Below are 24,635 nucleotides of genomic sequence, written 5' to 3' on the forward strand. Positions count from 1 at the left end.
TAAAGTCATGAAATTTATGAATGTAATTTTCTGGTGCCCAAAAAGTTGTGGAATTTTAAGCTGGATCACAAAAAGTTGTGGAAAATTATAACTGATACAAAAACAGAAAAATATTTCCAATTAAAATAACTCAAGAACAGAGGTAATAATATACTGTTAAACAATCTTTGATAATCTTTTTTTTTTAACCGGCCCCTGTGATGTCGTCGTTAAGCCATCTGACATAAGGCTGGTAGGTACACGGTTCGCAGCCCAGTACTGGCTCCCACCCAGAGCAAGTTTTAACGACTCAGTGGGTAGGTGTAAGACCACTACAACCCCTTTTCTCCCACTAACTACTAACCCACTGTCCCAGACAGACAGCCCAGATAGCTGAGGGGTGTGCCCAGGGCAGTGCTTGAATCTTAATAGGATATAAGTATGAAAATAAGTAAAAAGAAAGAAAGAAAAAAGATAATTTTTTTAAAAGATCATGGAAAATGCCTTTAAAAGTCATGGAATTTGGTTCATAAGGCAGCTGCGTTTGAACCCTCTTCAAAGTATAGGTGGCAAAATTATTATTTTGGAGTAAAATGGCATCACAAAGGGTATATTCTCCTTATCCAAGGTAGAAAATGATTCTTGGTTATGCATAAACAATAAAGGTGCAATGCCTAGGTGTAGTAGCAAGTCATCCACCGATGGAATAGATCAATCCACCTTTGTTGATCTAATATGTGATTTCCCATTCTAACCACATGCACTACAAATGGAATATCGAGGCCAAGGTTTGTTTGTGTTATTCTCTCTGGGGGCAGTGTATATATGTTACCTTACAGAAATAGGCTCTATGACAGTAATAGGTTTGTTCTTATTCTGTATGTACCAAATAACATCTCAACAGTGCCCCGACTTTAAACTGAGCATTTAGTACTCCCAATTGATGTGATATACGTCCATGCAAATTATCTGCCAGTAACATGGGGTCGGGGTAGACAAAAAACCACAACTAATGACTGTTGGTTAGACGATGTGATGAGGTGTTAAAATTACTTCTCATTTCTTCTCCCTTTCCACATGTAAAAGTCATACATTTTATTCTTATAAAACATTTTGGAGTTGGGTTTTTTAGTGAGTACATGTATATTGGTATTGTTTGTAAAACAGATGTTCAAAAAAGTGAAAATTAGAGAATATGGCTATAAGAATATATGATCCAGCTCTGGCAGGAAATCATTATCCAATGATTAAAAACTAGATAGCACAAGATAATTTGGTGTCAGAAGATTTATTTCTGACATGGTATGCTAGCTTTTTAACTGGGTATGAACCGTATCATCCAGTGCAAAATGTCTTAACATGTCACTTTCTAAAGGATGCAAATTTCCTGGAATTATTAAAGAATGCAAAGGACCACCAAGGTCAACTGATGTCATTTGTTTCAGTGTAGCTACAACAATTTTCTGGTTTTCTAAACCAACCCTGGCAAGTCCAACACAGACTGAGTCTTCAGACAAAACTGGAAAGCAGAAAAAACAAATATAAACATAACAATACATTTTCTTGTCTGAATACCAAAATAAATATTCAGCATTACTGAGAACTCTAATTATTATACTGTTATTAAGACTGTTACACATACTTTTTAAAACTTTGCATTTTAGAGCAGTTAGACACAGGAAAAGAGAAAACATAAATTTCGTGCTCTAGAACAAAAATAAATAAGCAGATCAGATTTTTATTTTGGTAATATTTTGCTAACATTATACAGATTGAAACAGTTGAACTTGTTATGGATTCCAAGTTTTCAGATACATTTTAAACACTACTGACCCTGGCTTAATATCAACTGGATTACTTCATGATGATGTAGTGATATAATATACAGTGAAAGCTGTCTAAATTGGATCACACCAGGGTCGTAATATTTATCAGGTTTAAACAGGATCCGGATTTTAGAAGGTTGTTTTATAGAATTAAAAAAATTCAGGACCATGAAACTTGGCCAGGTTTGACAAAATTCAGGTTTGATCAGGGTCTGATTTAGACATGTTTCACTGTAATACAAAACAAATATTTAATTTTTTCAAAACTTCAGTTAGTTCATTTTAATAATATTTCGTATCAATTATAGTCCTTCCCAGCCTCTATGAAAATTGTTTTTATAAATAATTTCAGTTTGATTTGATGTAAGAAGGAAAACAAGTGTTTTGGAAATAAAAAACATCATTTTTGTGAAAACAATCGGCTCAGAAATAAATAACTTGTAGTAAATACCATAGTAAGAGAATGATGTTCCCTGATGGGAAGAAATATAAATCACTTCACAATGCATAACTTTAGAAGTGATTTAATATAATACAAACCACAACTTCCACATTCTTCCCTTCTCTTCTCAATGACTTCCACAATCTGCTCAGCTGCTTGACTAGTCATCATAAATCTAGGTGGTTCATAGATTTTCCGACCTCTGTAAAAAGGGGGGAAATCAGACAAAAGTTGAAAAAAAATAGATGTTTGTTTCAACATGTTATAAATAGATATTAAAATTAAAATGATTTGCAGTATATTACTCCGTAACCCGAACATTATCGACATGACAAGAGAAATGTATTAACCAGATCTGGCAACCCAAACGTAAATCTTTCTACAGCAACTCAAATGTTACATATAATTTAGGGTTTCTTTGAGGTTTTGTTTGGATATTTTGTTTCGAGGGTTTTGACTGAGGTTGGAGTCAAGCAGAATTTGTAAAATCTGCAATTTAACATTTCCTTTAAACACTTATTACATCAAGAACATAATTTTTAAATGTACAATAAGTCAGATAGCAAGAGACAAAGAAGAACAGATGTCATGAATAAAACTTCAGTTTGTCAGTATATTTATATATTATTATATACTCTTCAAAAAAAGAAACGCAAAAGGGTACAAATGGGTTATAACTCCGATTTTATGTTTCCTACCAGTTCATGCTTTGTGAATATAAGGTCATTGCATGTCCCAAACACATTCCCACGGTTACATTCGATAAAACGCAGCTACTGTACAATAAAGTTCCAAAATGTGAATATTCGCAAAAACGCAGCCACGTGCAAACCATGTCACCACTGCACGTGCGTTGTCTGCACGTGCAACATGAACACCGACAGTATAAAAGTGCAGGGTGTTCGCTTGTCTGGCCTCTGTATCTGGCCGACAGTTGACAATCCAGGACATGCCACGTCTCAGTGAACCGCAGAGAAACAATGCCATCGGCCGACAAGACGCAGGCGAATCCAGAACGGCCGTTGCCAGGGCATTCCATGTGTCCCCAAGCACCATCTCCAGACTGTGGGACCGTTACCAGCAACATGGATCAACACGTGACCTCCCTAGATCCGGTCGACCACGGGTCACTACCCCCGGGCAGGACCGCTACATCCGGGTACGCCACCTTCGGGAACGATTGACTACTGCCACCTCCACAGCCGCAGCAATACCAGGTTTGCGCAGGATATCCGACCAGACCGTACAGAACCGCCTACGGTAGGAATTCGTGCCAGACGTCCAGTTCGAGGTGTCATCTTAACACCACAACACCGTCGACTCCGACTGCAGTGGTGCCAAATTCATCGACAATGGCCTCAACTGCGATGGAGACAGGTGTGGTTCAGTGACGAGTCCCGATTTCTGCTCCGACGTCATTATGGAAGATGTCGCGTGTATAGGCGTCGTGGTGAACGTTATGCGGCAAACTGCGTGAAGGAAGTGGTCAGATTCGGCGGGGGTAGTGTCATGGTGTGGGCAGCCATCTCACACACTGGCAGAACTGACCTGGTCCACGTGCAGGGCAACCTGAATGCACAGGGCTACATTGACCAGATCCTCCAGCCACACATCGTTCCAGTTATGGCCAACGCCAAAGCAGTGTTCCAACATGACAATGCCAGGCCTCACACAGCACGTCTCACAACGGCTTTCCTACAGAACAACAACATTAATGTCCTTCCTTGGCCATCGATATCACCGGATTTGAACCCAATTGAGCATCTATGGGACGAGTTGGACCGACGCCTCCGACAGCGACAACCACAGCCCCAGACCCTGCCCGAGCTGGCAGCAGCCTTGCAGGCCGAGTGGGCCACCATCCCCCGGGATGTCATCCGTACTCTGGTTGCTTCAATGGGCAGGAGGTGCCATGCAGTTGTCAACACACGTGGAGGCCACACCCGGTATTGACTCCAGATGACCTTGACCTTGGTGGTGTGTCCTATCACTTACTCACAATGGACTAGAGTGAATTGTGAACAATCCTGCAACATTTGGTAATTATCGGACTCACCATTCAATAATTAAATCAATTCTCCAAATGTTACGACAATGTGGTTTTGCGTTTCTTCTTTTGAAGAGTATATATATGTCATGAACAGTTATGGAACACCATATAACCATAAATAAAATGTGTTGAGTGTGTCATTAAATAAACCATTTCCTAGTTATAGAAAGATGGAAACTTGGCCTACAACACAAATGGGAAGGAACGATAACTTAATTCACACACATTCCAATGCAACTCACTTCATTAGGTTTTCAATAGTCTGTTCCTTCATTTTAATATCTGAAAAATAATAAATAAAATGAAAAAAATGCTTCTAAAATAGTTGTCAATATATTATTGTAGTGCAGTAAATTTTATATTTATCTTATTCCTTGTAAAACAGGTTTTCTTTTAAGAACAAAACTAAAAATGCAGAAGAAAAATAACAACATATGCATTCAAAAGTATATTAATCATCTCAAACTAACAATAAACTTTTTTTCTGAGTTTTGTAATGAACATCCACAGGTGCAAATATAAAACAAGTTTCATTATAGGATCAAATCACTTCAGTCAACCCATTCTCTGACTGGGTTTCTTCCCATCCCAACCAGTGCCTTCACAACCACCCAATAAAGGCTGTAGTATGGGCTGTCCTGTATGTCGGAACATACATATAAAAGATCCCTTGCTGGTAGTACTGGTAGTAAATGTTGCAGATTTTCTCTGAAGACTACGATTCAATATTACCAAATGGTAGACGCCCAATAGCTGATGTCTAATAAAGCAGTGTGCTCCAGTGGATTCGTTAAACAAAACAAACTAGCTTTAAGCTTTTGATCTAGGATTTATAGTTTGTGAGAACTGATGCTAAATGCAAAACATTCAACACAAAATTTTAATGCAAAAATTGATGCCATCACTGCTGCCGCTGCCAGCATCAAAAAGGTAATACCTATATCTCAACTTTTAATTTGTAACGGCAAGACAAAAACCAGAAAACTATAAAGAATCTTGAAAAGTAAGGAGTTCCTGTGAGCATTTCATCAAAGAACGAGAGCTACAATTTTCACGTACCAATAACGCTAAACTCTGGAATTCTAAAAATATTCTAAGCATTTTCATATCTCCTCAAGTAATAAGCCAAATAATTACAAAAAGAAGTGCAAATAATGAAAAACAAAAGAAACACAAATTAAAAAAGAAAAGAAAATGTAAAACTATTTGGTTTGAATTGTATCAGTTTGTCTTGTGAGCATCACAACCAGTGCTGGATATATAAGGGGGCAATTGCCCTGGGGCCCCCTGCCAGAGGGCCCCTCCCCAGACTAAGGACTTCCTTAAAAAAATTTTAACAATTATAAAATTAGTTATTTTTTTATTTGTCATGTAATTTAATTTTTATGTAGAGGGGCCCATGAACCTGAATTGCCCCAGGCCCCCCCAAGGTCTAAATCTGGCCCTGATCACAACAGGTATTTTTACCAAATTAATTTCATCATGAAAATATATATTAAAATATCTGCTAATCTTTTGTTGTTCAGTATAGTAATATGATTTGATTTCTGCTGCCTGCCAAGTCTCTCTCACCTAATAAACACAGTGTGTGCAGTCCTCTCTCCTTGTTTGCTGCAATCTTGTCAAAGAAACTGTGAGGTCGCCATGTGTCTGTCCAAAACACTATTGATACAGTCTCCCCAAATGTGTAGAGCTAGGACATGACATAAAGCATTTCAAATGAGTTTCTCACTTCTATAACTTAATTACCAGGGCTTCTAGAATTTTTATAAAATCCACTAGCCATGGGATCAGTGATTTTAGAAATTTATTAGCCACAATTAAAAATTCACTAGCCTTACTTTACTTAAAGTTAATACAATTTTACTAAATACTAGTAATAATCAAATATGTTCCCTAAAGAGGGAGATAGAGCTTAAAAACACTAACAGTGGGGTTTGGGTGTGAGCAGGATATTCATATAAACAAAATAGACTTAACTGCAACATTTGACCCTAAAAATTCACTAGCTGTTGGGCATGGCAATCGTAGTTATTTACTAGCCCAACACTGAATATCACTAGCCATGGGAGTGGGGCTACCATAATCTAGAAGCCCTGAATTACATAACATAATTGGGGTTACTAAAATATGCTCACTTAATCTACTATTTATGTTTACAACACTTGAGGTAAAGAGATATTGAAGTTGAAGTCTGGTATATTTTTTAACACCTAAGCATTTACAATAGGTCATGACATTGTGTATTTTCTATAATTAGAAGTAAATTATCAAGACATACATACCTGTAAACCACAGCACCCAACGGCATTCATTATAGATGCATTGTGTATCACCTTGTAAGGAATGTTTCTCTCGATTGCTCGTAAAATCAGATCCGTATGTGTGGTTGCACTACATATTAAAAGTAAATAAATAAGTAAACAAGTTTACAAAATTATGTTCCATTACTAAGAGTGATAAAATACTATAATTACTTCTAATTAGTTTATCACACACATGTATGCAAGAAGAATAATTGGTTTTGGAATGTATTATATCTCACTTGGTGGGTTGTAGGATCAATCCTCCTCAGTGGGCACAATGTTTTTCCCAATCCAACCAGAACTGCTATACCAAATGTCAAATTATGTTCTGTTTTCTGGAAAGTGCATATAAAAGATCATTTGCTGTATTGTGTTAAAAAACAAAAAAAATATATTTAAAGATCAACAGACGAGTGCTTCCCACTGGGCTATGTCCTGTCCAAAACTGGCAATAGTGTGGTCAAATGGGTGAAGCGAGCATTTATCAGAACTTATCATGTACTTGATTTATCAGAACATACATATTGACACCTATAACAACGTTTGTATCAGACCACTGAAGTACAATGATAATGTTACAATATTTGTGCTAATATTAAAGGGACTGTCCTGAGTTTCCTGCATTGTAAGATGTTTCCGACTAATAACTTTTTTATCAAAGCTGGCTCACACATTCATTCATCTTTCTCATCTATCACCCTCTGCCTATCATTGTCATTATCTTAATATAAAAAAACTTTCCAATTTTTCTCCCATGATTTCAATCTGTTTTGAACCTTTCTGTCAGTTTCCTCTGACTGTCTTCTGAGCTGTCCACACCATTGTCTACCTGTCTCAACTTCCTCCATGGGTGCAGTCTCTGTATATTTCCCTGCACCCACCTGGCATCTGTGTCCTCTGCCGCTAATAAAGCTGGTCTGATCCACGACACTAACTAACGACCGCCGGTAGTAGGGGTGCATAGTAGGTGGTTACATGTGCCTCTTAACAATGCCAGAAGTAACTACTGAACACTCCCCGAAGTGGTCAGACTAAGCCCAAAATGGCAGAAAGGGGAATGGCAGGTGTGTGGCACAGATAGCCACAAGAAACAAGAACATGTGGTTGGAGAGACAAGGACTGGGATGTGGAGGTGGACAGCGAAAGAAGTTGAAAGATAGGAGGAGTTGCCAGATCGGGACGAAATGAGATGGAATTCAAAAGAGAGAAAGGAAAGGGGGCACTGGGATAAAAAAAAAATCCAAAACATCTTTTAACGTCTAAAATTATGCGTCAAATATATTTTCTTGTTTAGAATTTCAGTGTCTGTATATTCAATGTGTTTCAGGTCGTCTTAAAATTTGTAAGAAGCCCAAACTGGATTTTGTCTTCAAATAATTCTGTACGTAAGGAAAAACTTTTGTTTTTACGAAATGAAATGAAATTTAACCTAGTACAAATATGCCTACTAGAATTATCAGAAACATGTTTAATATATAGCCACTAATATTTTATGCAAAAAAATATATTTGATATGTAATTACAGTTGTAAAAAAGTCTCTGTTAGTCGATACAATCTTAAAAATTGCAGCAAACTCAGGACTGTCCTTTCAAGAAATTTCCATTTATTTTAAATAATAATTTTATAAATAATTGAAACACAAAAATACTAAGAATATAGGCAGCAATTACCCAAGTGGATCCCCTACAACAAGAAACGTGACATCCTCCTCATCTGCTCCAGTCAGCAACTCATCTGTAATGAAAAACAACAAACTATAGCAAGTCCATTAATATATACATCCAATATATTCAAATGTAAAACATTTCATAAATAAATTGAGAGCAGATTGTATGTGAAAAGTGCTGGAACACTTGAAACAAAGTCTGGATGCTCTAAAATATACAGTTTATACAGTGAAATTCCTTTAAAATGAACACCCACAAGAACCAGAAAGAAATATGGTTCTGTTCTGTACTGATATTTAAAAAACAAAAAGAACTGTAAAAAATGGCTGGTTTTCAAGAAAATTCCAGTTACTGAGGGTCCTATTTTGAGAGGTTTCACTTGGCTGTATTTCTAGATCTGTTTTTTTTACACCTGTAGGACTTTACCAACCCCAAGATTTTGAAGTGGGAGGGGAAAGAGTAAAAAAGAAAGAAAGAAGCAAACTAATGTTGTGTCTTCGCCAACTAGCCTGACCTATAGCCATCCTGGACAGGTGGGTTGCTTTTATCATGAAGTAGACCTTTTTGTATTAGAATTTTATTTAGTTCTTTTAAAAATATCAGTTGGTGTCCAATCTGAGTGGGTCAACACACCCACCTGACTCCGCAATGGCTACAGGTCTGACTAATCCAGTCTATCATCCAGAATAGATTAAACACTTTATGGAGACAAATGTCATATTCATTGTACCAGATAAAAAAAATGATGTTGGAGGGTGTGTGGGGCCAAATCAACGAGGATTTTGCTTGAAAAATGTGATCTCTGCCCATCCCACCCATCCTTTTTTTTTTTAACCAGAGTACCGGTGAGTACATGATACGCCCATCAGGAGTTTAGGTCACAGTGACCTAGTAATAGTATGCGACACACCGCTATCCCAAGTTGTTCCTACATGTGAGGTTTGATGGTCCTGCATGCATCTGTATGCAAAATATGGTCCGGACAAGAAAAAGTTAACAGACGGACGTACAGACAAATGTACGGATGGACGTACATGCAGACATACGTATGGACGGACAATGCCATACCATAATATGACCCATCATAGACGGGCGTATAAAAACCAGATGGATATGGGACTTTTTGTGTTATTATGAAATATTTTGACCAAATTAACAAATTGGTGAACAGCCTAAATGATGAGTACTTCATAACAGAGTATTTACTGAATAACACTAATAACAGTGAATAAAAATAATAATAAAAGAGTAAAAATATATACCAGACTGTAGTTCCACTGTATCTCTGTCAGCCAATATGACATCTCGGCCATAAAACTCTTCCTGCAACACAAGGATACATAAGCTGATAACCTATGTAAATACTGTATATATGCATATAATGATACATTTCAATTACAAAAAACCCAAAGGATTTGTAAACTGTTTAAAAAACATACCCAACCAGGGCTAACTCTGGCTGAGCAAAACATTTCACCAAATTATCTTTAAAAATGCTCAGTCACTGTTATTTTCCAACAAAATACCAATTATTACATGAAATTTATTTGCCAAATTAAAATAAAATTCGCCAATTGTTCCTAAATTTTGCAATTGGCAATTTAGGTCTAACACAGAGCAGGGCTCAACCTGTACATTGCCAAATTAGCCAACTGCTAATTTATGTATTTTAATTAAAAATGGCTACATTTAGTTTTTGGCTAATAAAATATTCCTTAAATTAACCACATTTTGAGAATTTTCAAGGAAATACATGTACTTGACATTCATGTCTGATATTTAAAAATTGGCTAAACCAAAATTTGTTCCAGTGTGAGCCCCGACAACGGTTATATACAACTTTGTAGTGGGATGTAGCTCAGTGCTAGAGCAGCTGTCTGAATAGCCCGAGTACTCTGACTGTAAGAGAGCTAGACAGACATTTGGACATAAACACGCTCTCATTACAGTCAGAGACCAGCCTATGTCTTTTTTTGGCAATTCCTGACTACCAAACGGTAGGCAACGAGTCCCGCTCTAATACCACAACAATCCTATGTTTGATGTCAAATACCTTTACATCAATCATTTTCGAGTTAAGTGATACAAAAAATCCACATATTAATCACTAATACACTTACTACAGAAAGAAACCCGACAGCACCCACATTTAGCTACGCTTCGTGACACTCCGTCGCAACAATTGCAAAGCTTGGCGATCTATTTCGAGACGTAGACCACGTGATCGCGCACTGGGCGATTCCGCCTTGTGCAGCAGTTACAGGGGCCGTCTCATATCAAGCGAAGTTACAACATGGAAGAGTTGGCTAATGCTGTTTTGGATGAATTTGGATTTCATTACGTCATTAAACCAAAACAATGACACATTATTGATTCCATTTTGAATTTGAAGGATACATTTGGGGTGTTATCGATAGGATACGGCAAAAGTATGTGCTACGTACTGCCTCCTCTTATGAGACGACCCCTGTAACTGCTGCACAAGGCGGTATCGCCCAGTCTCGAAATAGATCGCCGAGCTTTGTAATTGTTGCGACGGAGTGTCACGAAGCGTAGCTGAATGTGGGTGCTGTCGGGTTTCTTTCTGTAGTATGTGTATTAGTGATTAATATGTGGATTTTTTTGTATCACTTAACTCGAAAATGATTGATGTAAAGGTATTTGACGTCAAACATAGGATTGTTGTGGTATTAGAGCGGGATTCGTTGCCTACCGTTTGGTAGTCAGGAATTGCCAAAAAAAGACATAGGCTGGTCTCTGACTGTAATGAGAGCGTGTTTATGTCCAAATGTCCGTCTAGCTCTCTTACAGTCAGAGTACTCGGGCTACTGTCTGAAGTGCTTCTTCTTGTTTGTGATAAAAAAGGATTCTAAATGCCACAGTATGTTTGGAAAGAAAAATTAAAGATACATGTTCCTCATATGTGCAAAAAAAAATTTATCATCTCAAGATACTAGTAGCATTTATGATAAAAAAAAATATTTTAGTTAAATAAAACATTCCTTCCTTTATGATAGTTTATCATAAAAATATGATTTAATCTTACTCTGATCTATCGCCCTCTATAGTCATAATAGTGCTGAGGCACCAAATAATTTATTTATTTTTCTTTCGAAAAACATTAGTTGTACAAATTTAAATCGTATAAATCTGATACTGTAATGTATTATATAATCTGTTACATGAGATTAAAAAAATAAATTAATTAATCCGTATTCCACTCCCCCCTTCTTCTCGTGGCGGGGGCACACCATTCCAAATTTTAGATACACCTCAACGTGTTTTAGTTACAAAGCCGTCGATCTTACCAAAGCGGCTTGTCCGCCTTGTAAAACTGATGTATATGCTTCTAAATATACTCGTTTTGATTTCTTGACAATTTCTAACCCATGTACTGTTATATCTTTTACATCACCTAGGCCTAAACCCACAAGATAGAACATAATCGCTTTACTTCGGATGTTTCCGTATATACACTAGTTCTCAACGCAATTACTACGCTTATTGTATATAATTAGTAGCGTTTAAGCAATTGCAAAACCAGTCTATATGACAAATGATTGGTTATTCAGCAGGTTCCCGTCGGTAATTCTAACTTAAATCTTCTCGAGGGAAATACAAATTTAAGATCACTTTGTATTAGTAAGTTTATGATAGACCTACTTTATCTCTTTTATGATTCAATGAATGTATATTGTAATAATTTGTATCGCTTTTGGACGTTGCATGTGGCAGTGATTTATGTCACTGCAAACCGCAACACTTTTTAAAACTGATTAAATGAATGAATGAATGTTTAACGACACCCCAGCACGAAAAATACATCGGCTATTGGGTGTCAAACTATGGTAATGCAAATAAATAAAGTGATGATCAACATCAATATAAAAATTCAAGGTTTAAACAAAAACAGTGTAAAGAACTGTGCAAAAATACAAATACAAATATCACAGAATTTTACGGACACCGAATTTTACTCTAAACTTCAATTTGTGCTGTATTGGCCATTCTCAAAGAGAATGTTACACCCCTGCACCACGGTGAGGTTACAGCACGCGCAGGGGAAAACTGATTAAAGAGACAGAACCTAATTTTTAAACACTACGACGTTTTTTGGTGGGTTTTTTTTACTATTAAAGCCGTTGTTAATAATTTAAATTAGGGGTACTTACATTTTATTGTTTAGAATATTCTGATTCATTTTCGTACACCTGAAGACAGTGAAGTGGTTACGGTAATCCAGGTTTTTATAATAACTCAAAATGCATTTTTCATAATCATTATGATAATCCTAAAAACGCAAGTTTTTCTGAAAATTAATTGTTATCGCGACAGACTAAAGTCTACAGAATTTTTAATTAACCCTTAACTACTCATTCAGTAACTTTGTAATACAGAATTAATACTGGTACCTGTCACAATAAAGACAATAACCTACAGTTTACCTAGGTCCTCTAGGATGACTGGCTAAGCTTTAATAATTTTAGACTGAGCCTACAGTATACTGCGTCAGATTACCGGCAGCACCGTCTAAATAATATTGGTATAATACAGTATTAAAATATTTAAAGTCACATCAATCACATCAAGGTTATACAACAGAGCAGAAATAATATTTACCAAGCCCAAACGGATGCGTTCCCTGGAAGCCTTCCAATATGTTTTCTCCTAATAACCCTAGCTATTTATTATAAAATCCCAGTATCGCCTGGGGGTATATCGCGGCACCGAATACCTACAAGTGATATTTCCACAGCGACCAAGACAACAATTTTCCTTAGATGGTCAGACTTGCTGACGCCTAGTCGCCAAAATCACGGTTGTAAAAACCGCACTTGCGGAGGTATTACGTAACTACTGGCAACATGGCCTCCGCACCTGGGCTGGGTGTGTATTAGACCACGGTCGCGCGGAGTTATTATGTAACAAGGTGCCCACCTGGGCTTAAGTGCATATTGGAACTGCACACGGCCCTCTAAAACAATTAATATTGCCACAGGCGAAAACAAAATTAAGAGCATGTTCCATCACAGGTAGCAAAATGCAATAGCAGGGCGGGCCTCCCCACTTAAATGGAGCAGTGAGAACACTGCTGTTTCCACCCTTTCTGTCAATTTCCTCCAACTCTGTCTTCTGAGCTGTCCACACCATTGCCTGCCTGTCTCAACTTCCTCCACGGGTACAGTCTCTGTACTTCCATGCACCCACCTGGCATCCTCGTTCTCTACTGCTAATAAAGCTGGTCTCACCCACGGCACTAACGACCGCCAGTAGTAGGGGAGCATAGTAGTGCCTCTTATCAATGCCAGAAGTAACTACTGAACACTATCCAAAGTGGTCAGACTAAGCCCACGGCTAAAAGCTGATGGGGAATAAAAAGGTGTGTGGCACGGATAGCCACAAGAGACAAGTACCTGTCATGGTTGGAGAGACAAGGACTAGGATGTGGATGTGGACAGCAAAAGAAGTTGAAAGATAAGAGGAGTTGCCAGATCGGGAGGAAATGAGATGGAATTCAAAGGAGTAAAAAGAAAGGGGGCAGTGTGATAAAAAAAAACAAAAAACCTAATAATATTAATATAGCTCGTAGGTGTTCTATAATTAAAAAAAAATTCACTTGCCGTAGTGATTTTGGATTTGAAAATTCACTTGCCCAATTTTAACCGTTGATTAAAAAAACCCCAAAACCCCCAGTAAATTAAAATAATTAACTTTTTAATGTACATTTTTCACACTGCAGGGCTCGAAGTTAACGGTGGCACCGGCGGCAATTGTCGTCGTTGAGATATAAATTGCTGTAGGTAGAGAGCATCACCGATGACACTTTTGTGCAGTCGGTAAAACTCCTCAACAATAGCGAAATGTATGTTATGGTGTATGTTATCTGCCAATATTTAACATTTGCACATTTGAAAGATACCTACAAATAACAAGACAGCCCTTCAGTCAGGTTTAACCCTTTACAGTTCTTTTAAAAATTGCCATGGGAGACAAATTCTTAAGTTCGAGCCCTGCACTGAGATAATGTTTTTAAATCAATGTGTCAGTTTACACAGCAGATAAACTCATTGGGCATACTTTATGGTTTGTTTAGGCGGGACGTAGCCCAGTGGGAAAATGCTTGCTTGATGCGCGGTCAGTCTAGGATCGATCCCCATCGATGGGCCTATTGGGCTATTTCTCGCTCTAACCAGTGCACCATGACTGGTATATCAAAGGCCGTGGTATGTGCTATCCTGTCTGTGGGATGGTGCATATAAAAGATCCCTTGCTACTAATTGAAAAATGTAGTGGGTTTTATCTCTATGACTGTGACAGTGTGTCAAAATTACCATATGTTTGACATCCAATAGCCGATGATTAATAAATCAATATGCTTCTGTGGTGTCGTTAAACAAAAACAAACTTTCACTTTATGGTTTGTTTAGAAATATGCAAATAATTTTTATCAGGTCAGCTTGCCCCTACCAACTCACCCCAGCTCATATCATTACCATTTTATTAATTAATATGCCAATATTTTAAGCAATAATGTGCATTAACTGTTGTTGAATGTGCACACCAGTCAGAGTCCAAAAACCTTGCCTGATCATTCCTTTAAAGAAATAAGGGACAAACTCACAAATGTCATTAAAATAGGCTTCACAGTTCATTGTAATATATTATTATTTATCCGATTTTAGAATCTCCCCAATATAAACACATTTAATAAGTCGTCGTAATAGCGGAGTTTCACTGTAATATTAATAAATAAAATGACACCAAAGTCCATATACGTCCATTTTTAATTTTGTCACAATTATTTATGAACAGTAAAGTTTTGGGCGAGTTGACCAAACACTAGGGTGAGTTGTTTTTGGTGCGAGTTGACCAGCATTCTTTAGAATAAAGTTACCTATTAAAAGTTTAAAAAACAAATTTAATTAATAATTTACACATTTAAAGTTTTGCAATTGTAAAGAAAGAAAGAAATGTTTTATTTAACGATGCACTCAACACATTTTATTTACGGTTATATGGTGTCAGACATATGGTTAAGGACCACCCATATATTCAGAGAGGAAACCCGCTGTCGCCACTTCATGGGCTACTCTTTTCAATTAGCAGCAAGGGATCTTTTATATGCACCATCCCACAGACAGGGTAGTACATACCATAGCCTTTGATATACCAGTTGTGGTGCACTGGCTGGAAAGAGAAATAGCTCAATCATCGAGTTAATGGGCCCACCAACGGGGATCGATCCCACGTCAACTGTGCATCGTGCGAGCATCTTACCACTGGGCTATGTCCCGCCCTGTAAATGATGACATGCGACCTTTAAAACTAATAAAAAGACTGGTTACTGTTTTGCTTATTATATATTTTATACTTTTGTTTTCAGATTTTGGAAAATTTGTGCAGAGGAAGAAAAGCAATGGCTTCTTGTGTCTATATAACTCAACCTTTGGCTGCAGTCACAGACATTAAAATTCTTTTAAATTCTGTAAAGCATGTTACTGAAAAAGGTACGGTTACGTATATATAAAATCTTCATTATATGTTTACACTTACATGAAGCATTGATACATTTTAAAATTATTTTATCACTTGGGAGCTCTCTCCTGATTGTGAAGTGAAAATTATCCTATAATATTAAATATGAATATTAAAATTCTTCATTTTCAAGTAGATTAACAGTCTTCAAAACTAATACCATGGCTCACCCTGTCCATTGCCAAATTTGCCAGTTGCTAATTTTTATACAAAGTGGCTACAACATTTAGTCTTTGGCTAATAAAATGGTCCTTAAATTAACAACATTTAATAATTTCAAGTAAATACTGAAATCTGAAAATAGCTAAACCAAACTTTGTTCCAGAATGAGCCATGAATACATTGAACATTGTACACTGTCCAGAGAAAAATAGACAGTAGGAAAATCTTGTTACACTTAGAAATCATGCTGCAAGTTATGAAATGTTATTTATTTTTCACAGATGCTGTGAAACCACATACATTGCAGTTTCTGGTTCCCGCAAGCAAAGACGATGGTGTTGAATATCGCCTGCCTTCGATCAGCGAGTGGTTTGTCTCTCTGTGTCGGTTCCACAGACTGATGCATAATCCGAGGTTCACCGTTTTGTCACACTACGACATGGCTCATATTGTACAGCTGGGTGTAGCAGAGAAAAACAAACTGGTATAATAGTTAATGTGTGATTTTGGAGCATATTTGGTTTAAAGCTTCAAAGGGACACACCCTAGTTACGGCTAGTTGTTAACCATTACGGCGTTGTTTTTCGCTATTAAACCCATTTTTTCACAAATAAAATTGCACTTTATTTACCATTTATTATTTAGAATATACATTTCCATTCACCTGATTTGTTGTTCATTTGTGAGATTTTTCTTCACAGTTCGTGAACATTTTCAGTGACAATAAAGTTCAGACAAGTAAGTATCTCAATACAAAACATTACAAACCCTTAAAACCAATAATTTTGCTAAGTCCTACGATATCTGGAGAGGGGATACAACCAGGACAGAACAGTTGGAACATGTCCAGGAGAGGTGGAAAGAACACATCCCAAGTCTGTGAAATTTGTCGTGACGTAGGCATTGTTGTGCTTCCAGCGACATCTACCGGTGACATCAGAATACAAACTTTCAAAATTATTTCAAACAATTGGGACCTGGGGATTCCCATGGTATTTATCGATATAAAACCTGCTTTTTCACTCCATTTGATAAAAACGTGATCTAAGTGTGTTACAGGTTTGTAGATTAACCAAATTATAATTTATTTTTGCTGGATGGAACTAGGGTGTGCGGCTTTAATGGGTGCTGGAATAGCTGCTACTATTTTAATTATTATTTTAGTAAATTTTAACTGACTAGAAAATATTGTTACATCCTGCCACTTTCATGGAAGTGATCATATCCATTAGTGTGTTATTAGCATGTTTAAAACATCATTTCTCATTCCAGCCAGTGCTCCACAACTGGTGTAATAAGCAAACGCTTTACCACTGGGCTACATCTCGCCCACTGGTGTAATAAAGGCTGTGGTATGTACTTTCCAGCCTGTGGTATATTACAGATCCTTTGCTGCTAAATAATCGAAAAGAGTAGCCCATGGAGTGGTGGAGTTCCTGTCTAGTTATCTCTGTGCTTCTTAATCATATCTCTGACCATAGTTAAAAATATGTTGAAGCTTTGTTCAAATGCTTCTTTCTCTCTTACCCATTATTATGTACCATGATTACAATATGGATTCTGATGATCACAGGACATAGAACCGAAAATGTGTTTTCTATATAAAAAAATCTAGGGGCCTGTTGTTAGCAACCGGGTGAATTATCTCAGTTGTAAATTATAACTTGAAGCTTAACTTAAACTTAGTTGTCAAGTATAAAAAGGTATTTCACATCCATTTTGACTCCATTGAAACTATTTTAAGAAGAATGATTTTTAGCTCCCTTAGCATTTGAGTGTTTTGTTTTACTCTGTACTACAAACGGATTAAATACCAATGGTCAATATGCATGAGAAATAATGTAATCTTGTTAATTTAAAACATATACATGTATACGGCAAATATGATGGTGTAGTTTATTCATGATAAAATGGTTAAATAAAGAAGTATTTTTGCAGCTTTATATGTTCGTGTCAAATAATAGTTTATTTACCTTGGTGGTGGAAATTTTGTGTGTACTTTTTCTATCCCATATGACCATATATGATGGAGTCTTAATCTTAATTGGAGGAGTAAATCACTACTGTCAAGTTTATTGTATAAGCATTGTTTTGGACAAATTACTTTTACATTGTATTTTAAATCTCAATTTATTTCAGGCTGGTGGTGCATATGATGCTTCAGATGAAGCAGTTCTTGAGATGATGGAGAAAATTGGTCAGTTAAAATTAGTTCCCATGACAACAGAGGACGATGAGGAATCTGATGTGAGAGTTGTGATGGAGTATTACAAGACATTCCTAACGTCCAGTAACCACGTGGATTTGTTTGACGTATATGCAGCTGTTGCCAGGGAGATGGTCAAGGAGTCTGATCTGCAGAAAGATTTGGCTGCAACCATTGTCTGTTGTCTTGGAACACCAACGTCAGTTTTGGAGGTCGGTACACATGTCCTGGTGTGAATTATATTTATGTCGTTATAGAGGTGAAATTCACACAGTTAAGCCGGCCGTTCACTGTCATGATAATTTTCATAAGTGTACAAAGAATAGTAATTAGTAATTTTTTCCAGCTATATTTTTCCATGAGTAGCAAGAGACTTTTTATATGCATCATCCTTGCACTGGCTAGGACGAGAAATAGCCACATGGGCCCACCAACTGGGCTATGTCCAGCTGTTACCGTAATTGTTACAAATAATGTATTTCGATTTTAATTTGTTTATTTATGTTTATCATGCATCACATATTCGCGTTTTTATTATCTGTGAAAGAATAAATAATGTTTTATTATTTCCAACTATTGCTCAAGTTAAAGTAAATATGGATCAAAACCATGAATTGCAATTGCATTTGAAAAACTTAGATAAATTAACTTTAAAAATCGTTCCTTTTTTATTGTTAATATTATGGACATTTCTTGAAACAGAAAAAAATGCTGCAGCTATTGTGTCCTGATGGTAAAAGCACCTGTCTCCAGCTATGTCCAGATAACACTGTTGGTGTATCTGATGATAACTTTGAGGGATCCGAGTCACAGTCTGAGAACCAGCCTTCTCAAGACATCCACCAGCCTTCTCAAGACATCCACCAGAATGTGTATACAACCGCACAGGTGAATTTTGATGGTGTCCATTTGTAATGTTAAATTTTATATATTTTCTCAAACTTTTACTTTTCAAACATCACTGAGAAATGTTTGGCATAGGAATGCAAACTTTCATTGATAAATCAGGTTACCACCAAATAACATCATTATGTTGAACATGTCACAGTGGTCATATTTCACTTATTAGCCCAAATTTTGTTCAGTGACGTGTATTGTAATAAACAAAATACTATATCTTGATCAGAGTTCGACAAATCCGCTAGCCCGACGCCCATGGCTAGTGGTTTTTAAGTTCGGGCTAGTGAGAAACGCAAAACCAGTAGCCCCTGCGGGCTAGTGGTTTCCCCCCTCCTCTCGTCATCGCTCGATCGTGGGTTTTTTTCTTTCTTTCTTTCTTTTTCTCTCGGCTGAAATTTCGTTTAATAAATTTGATTGTGACGTTTGTCATCGAATAATATCAACAACGCAATCAGTATATAATAATAATCCACTTGAGCTAGGTCTGCAAACTGCAGTAACATGCTATCTCTACATCGTCACAGTTACAGCATGCATTGTTTACCTTTCCCTTTCAAGTTTCTGGCACAGGAAATAAAGTCTAATGACATACGTGTTTTGATTGGTTAGACACGTCACGTGGTAGTTAATCTCGCACATATGTTTTAGGCTAAGAACTTGGAAATCGCCAATCGCGACGACAGGTTAATCTCAATCAAATAAACCCCAGCCATGCTTTGAATTTCAGTGTTTGTCTTGTTTACCTATTGTTTTCTAATTTAACATTTCGCTAACATGTGGTTATCGGCAATCAGGAAAACAATTTACTTTAATGGTAACCGCATATGCAATGACTCGGCTTGGCCTATTACGTGTAGCGGTTTGGATAATACGTCACAGCTGCTGAGACAAGATAATACCTTTTTTGTTCATCAATTAACAACAGATTAGATGTCGCCGTTATATTCTTTTGATATCGGTCTGACACGGAATAATGCCCTGTATTTGGCATCACCGTTCCTGGCGACATAAATAGTAGGCCCTAAATATATAACCAACTAGGCCTACCAAACCCGCCCCGGAGTTGGTCACTGGCGAAGTCGGAGGCTGAATCCGGGGCGGGCGTGCCTGAACCCTTGTGGATAGGGGCACGTTAATAGAGTTTCCCAGTTCCCAGGCCTACCAAATACACTGATCCATCTATTACCGTGTGTCACACTGTCGTACCCTCATTTAAATTTAATTATTTTGATAGTGTGTTTAGATACCAACCAAGAGTTTGCTCAATTATTTTTCCCCGGGGGAAGGGCAAAAACGAAAACGGGACAATGACGATGGATCACACTTGACAAAAGACAAAACGTACGACACAACAAAAAACTGAAAGTTACAACATGATTTAAGTGTTTGTTTTATTTTACTGTTATACTCGTAAATGTGTAATGTTACAAAAATTATATAAAAATCCAGTTATAATTGATCAGGAATTGGGCTAGTGCTTTATTTTGGTGGGCTAGTGGTTTTCACAAACCCACTAGCCCTGTGGCTAGTGACTTTTCAAAATATTTGTCATACTCTGATCTTGATTAGTAATATTTCTTGTCATTTGAAAATTGATTAGCAACTACTGTTTAATTTTCTAAAATTGTGTAGCGGTCTCTGAAACTTGCATAGTGAATCGCGATGCGATACTGAACAAAATGTTCCCTGGCCATTCCTGCAAGAGATCATTTATATTATATAAGTTGTGTGTTTTTGATTGTATACACTTTTAATATAAATGCAGGGCTAGCTTTGCCACTTGCCAAATTCGCGAATTGGCGAATTTTATTTTAATTAGGCGAAAACAATTTGTGTAATACTCGTTATTTTGTTAGAAAATAGCTATAGGTTTTGTATTTTTTAGATAATTTGGCCAAATGTTCTGATCACCCAGAGCTATCCCTGTAAATGGTCTTACGAAAACTCATTTAGTATTCTCTATGTGATAGATGTATTAATTTGATTGTCATTTCAGGCCTTTATTTACAAGACAATTCTTTCATATATCCACCTGTTGGTAAACACTCGGAGTGAACTAGCTCTGTCCCAGATATTCAACATTCCTGACCGAGAGCTCAGCCATGCAGCTTTCACAGCTGTCAAAAGAGAAGCCAAGAAGAAAAATCTACCTATATACCAGGTTTTGTATCCAGCTTCTTTCTTTCTTTTTCTTTCTTTTTGTTATACATACTGGTATAAACATTTTTTTTACAAATAATATGGTGTGTGCTGCCCTCTATGTGAAAATGCATAGTGAGTAGTGGGTTCGAATCCCTGACATGAACACATAAAACGCTCAAATTTCATTGTTCACCGGTGTTGATTCTTGAAAAATAATCTACATCTAGAACAATAGTGTGATGTCATAGGTATGGATTAATTTGTGATGCATTTACATTATTTTAAACTTTAACCTCATTTGCGATGCAGTTACAACATTGTGTTAAAGTTTATGCATTTATACTTTTCGTCTCAGGTTATGTATTTACACTATTTCAGACTTTAACCTCATTTGTGATGCGGTTACGTCTCAGTGGTAAAGGTTATGTATTTACACTGTTTCAGACTTTAACCTCGTTTGTGATGCGGTTACGTCTCAGTGGTAAAGGTTATATATTTACACTGTTTCAGACTTTAACCTCATTTTGTGATGCGGTTACGTCTCAGTGGTAAAGGTTATGTATTTACACTGTTTCAGACTTTAACCTCATTTGTGATGCGATTACGTCTAGGTGGTAAAGGTTATGTATTTACACTGTTTCAGACTTTAACCTCGTTTGTGATGCTGTTATGTCTCGGTGGTAAAGGTTATGTATTTACACTGTTTCAGACTTTAACCTCGTTTGTGATGCGATTACGTCTCAGTGGTAAAGGTTATGTATTTACACTGTTTCAGACTTTAACCTCGTTTGTGATGCGGTTACGTCTCAGTGGTAAAGGTTATGTATTTACACTGTTTCAGACTTTAACCTCGTTTGTGATGCTATTACTTCTAGGTGGTAAAGGTTATGTATTTACACTGTTTCAGACTTTAACCTCGTTTGTGATGCGGTTACGTCTCGGTGGTAAAGGTTATGTATTTACACTGTTTCAGACTTTAACCTCATTTGTGATGCGGTTACGTCTCGGTGGTAAAGGTTATGTATTTACACTGTTTCAGACTTTAACCTCGTTTGTGATGCGGTTACGTCTCAGTGGTAAAGGTTATGTATTTACACTGTTTCAGACTTTAACCTCGTTTGTGATGCTGTTACGTCTCAGTGGTAAAGGTTATGTATTTACACTGTTTCAGACTTTAACCTCGTTTGTGATGCGATTACGTCTCGGTGGTAAAGGTTATGCTCCAGACAAATCCTGCACACTGCTGCCTCATGTAAAGGGATTCAGTCTTCTAATGGGGATCATCCAGAAACTGCAGGGCATTGTAGAAGAAGATCTACATATTGGGTAAGATTTTCCTTATGTCTTTTATTATTAGTTCTTTTTTTTTTATATAAGTTATAAGTTACACTGTTATTTCTTTATTATATTCTTTACCTTTAGTTGGCAGTTCCCGAGTGTTAGTTTAAAATAAACATTGTCATACCTTATGTATCTAATAATGTTTTACAATAGCAGAATGAATGAATGTTTAAAGACATCCCAGTACACATGCAGGGAACATTTTGTTTTTTAAATTTTGACTAGTGACAGTTTTTAATCATTTGATAATGGAGTAGCAACTACTATTAAATGTTTTAGAATTGTATAGCGATCTCTGAATTTGTGTAGCGTATTGTTCCCTGACATGATGTACCACACTGATTAAACAAATATATTTTAATGTAATCGATACCACTTATAGATATGTTTTGATGATAGATCAAGCTATTAGTGAGTTAAAACAAATTTATTTAAAGTTTTTTAATGACAAATTTGGTGCTATAACTGAGAAATTCTGTAACATGGTGTGGTTATATCTTTGTTCTTCTGTAGGTGAAATTCAGTCCATATTCAAAGCTGTGTTTGTGCCATCTCCAGGGCTTAAATTTAACAATAGCATCTGTGGCAATTTCGTTTGCTGAGATATGAATTGTTTTATGTCAAGGGCTTTGCCATGACAGTGTTTAGCTGATGGATAAAAATGGTTGCCATTGGTTGAAGGAATCATTTTTGGTTCTTGATTTTGTGTTTATTAGTTGCAAAAGTTATGGGTTTAAAATTGCGCTGTAGGTAGGCTCAAAACAGCCATAGGTAAGAAATTCTGAAGTTTTAGCCTGTGTCTCATATGTGTAAACATACTAACAAACGATGTCTTGCAGCTGCGAAAAACAGGGCTCTAATTTAACGATGGCACCGACAGCACTTGCTGTATAAAAATTAACTTCCGTTGGTAACGCTCCTCAATGATGGCAAAACGTATATACCTGGTGTACATTATCTACCAGTATATAACATCATATGTTAATTGATCAGCTCGATACGAACCGCAGTACAGTTTTGCGTATCGCGATTTTTATACGCTATTTTGTTTCCTTGTATCTTATTTGACTTGAAATAGGCAAACAAACAAACAAACAAAAACCACTTCATTTTATTAATGGGTGATGACAGGAAATGTAACAATCACGTCAAGCGTAGTCGGCTTACTTGTTGGCATACGGAGTGATAGGTCGGTTATACTTGGTTCTAACTTCTAAACTAAACGTCCAATGAAAATAACCAGTTAATGATAATTACAAATAAATGTTTTGTTACTTACACATTATCATTCATTGTTCACTTATGTTGGAATACGGCTACGGCTATCATCTTCAAAGAAATAAACCAACAAATGAGAATCACACTTCGCTGTTTTTCACTGAACTCGGAATACTTCGGCTGATCGTTCAAAATACCTTGGCAATAACTACGGCTCTGGTTCAGTCGATCTGGTGAAACATTGCGACTCAATACGTACATTTCCGTGTCAAGCGAGCAGCAATGGAAAAGCTCAATAGTAAGGATTTCCGAATGTGACAATTTATGAATAGTTTGACATCATCACACCGGTGTTCTAGTAGACTAGTATTGTGTTAAAAAATAAAAATATGGCCTAAAACATTTAGCCTGACAGCTGAAACTAATAAAGATCGTTAAAAAGTTATGCTGTCTGTTTTCATTAAAAAAGACAACCCCTAAATGTTAAATTTAAATAATATCAACTATATTGCAATACATATTGCAATACAGTTTCTTATATCGCAATACGGTTTTGACCGTATCGTTGCACCCCTAGTCAAAACTGTTTGGCATAGAAGTTATTGGAGGGACGTTAGGCCTATGTAATCCAAAATGTAATTTTTAAAATTAACCTTTAGGCCAAACAAAAAAATAGGTGTGTTTCCGGTCAACTGACCATCCCTAGTTTTACCACCACCCCCCCCCCCCCGACCCCCCGAAAAAAAAAAAAAAAAAAAGTAAAAATAAAAGAGGACAACATCACCAAACAAGAGTATTTCCTTCCTTGCACATTGTTTACGTACTATTATACGATACATTTTGCACATGTAATTCCCTT

At 36.8% G+C, this 24,635-nt stretch overlaps 2 protein-coding genes across 2 annotated transcripts; one reads left to right on the forward strand and one right to left on the reverse strand.

The window, feature by feature from the left end:
• Positions 1–390: 390 nt before the first annotated feature.
• Positions 391–11,733, reverse strand: LOC121375442 (diphthine methyl ester synthase-like). Its single transcript, XM_041502898.1, has 8 exons — positions 11,580–11,733; positions 9,534–9,594; positions 8,275–8,338; positions 6,583–6,691; positions 5,870–5,990; positions 4,540–4,579; positions 2,346–2,449; positions 391–1,498 (listed from the first exon to the last, which is right to left on the reverse strand). The coding sequence occupies exons 1-8, from the start codon at positions 11,712–11,714 to the stop codon at positions 1,287–1,289; spliced, it is 846 nt and encodes a 281-aa protein (XP_041358832.1). The 5' UTR covers positions 11,715–11,733; the 3' UTR covers positions 391–1,286.
• A 104-nt stretch (positions 11,734–11,837) lies between these two features.
• LOC121374441 (PCNA-interacting partner-like) lies at positions 11,838–23,075 on the forward strand. The gene is made up of 8 exons (XM_041501543.1): positions 11,838–11,913; positions 15,656–15,779; positions 16,251–16,453; positions 18,109–18,387; positions 18,878–19,063; positions 21,072–21,236; positions 22,389–22,543; positions 23,072–23,075. Exons 2-8 carry the CDS (start codon positions 15,689–15,691, stop codon positions 23,073–23,075), a joined length of 1,083 nt encoding a protein of 360 aa, XP_041357477.1. The 5' UTR covers positions 11,838–11,913; positions 15,656–15,688.
• The last annotated feature ends 1,560 nt before the right edge of the window (positions 23,076–24,635 follow it).

Source organism: Gigantopelta aegis, chromosome 6 (assembly GCF_016097555.1).
Source record: "Gigantopelta aegis isolate Gae_Host chromosome 6, Gae_host_genome, whole genome shotgun sequence".
Classification (NCBI taxonomy): domain Eukaryota; kingdom Metazoa; phylum Mollusca; class Gastropoda; order Neomphalida; family Peltospiridae; genus Gigantopelta; species Gigantopelta aegis.

Bases quoted from the DNA above. Each gene is read 5' to 3' on its own strand.
- LOC121375442 (XM_041502898.1), bottom strand. From the start codon at position 11,714: ATGTTCTATCTTGTGGGTTTAGGCCTAGGTGATGTAAAAGATATAACA. The intron at 9,595-11,579 runs GTAAGATCGACG...CTTGTGTTGCAG, and splicing joins AAGGCGGACAAGCCGCTTTG to GAAGAGTTTTATGGCCGAGA. The intron at 1,499-2,345 runs GTTTGTATTATA...TCTGCTTTCCAG, and splicing joins GGAAGAATGTGGAAGTTGTG to TTTTGTCTGAAGACTCAGTC.
- LOC121374441 (XM_041501543.1), top strand. From the start codon at position 15,689: ATGGCTTCTTGTGTCTATATAACTCAACCTTTGGCTGCAGTCACAGAC. The intron at 15,780-16,250 runs GTACGGTTACGT...TATTTTTCACAG, and splicing joins AAAGCATGTTACTGAAAAAG to ATGCTGTGAAACCACATACA. The intron at 16,454-18,108 runs GTATAATAGTTA...AATTTATTTCAG, and splicing joins TAGCAGAGAAAAACAAACTG to GCTGGTGGTGCATATGATGC.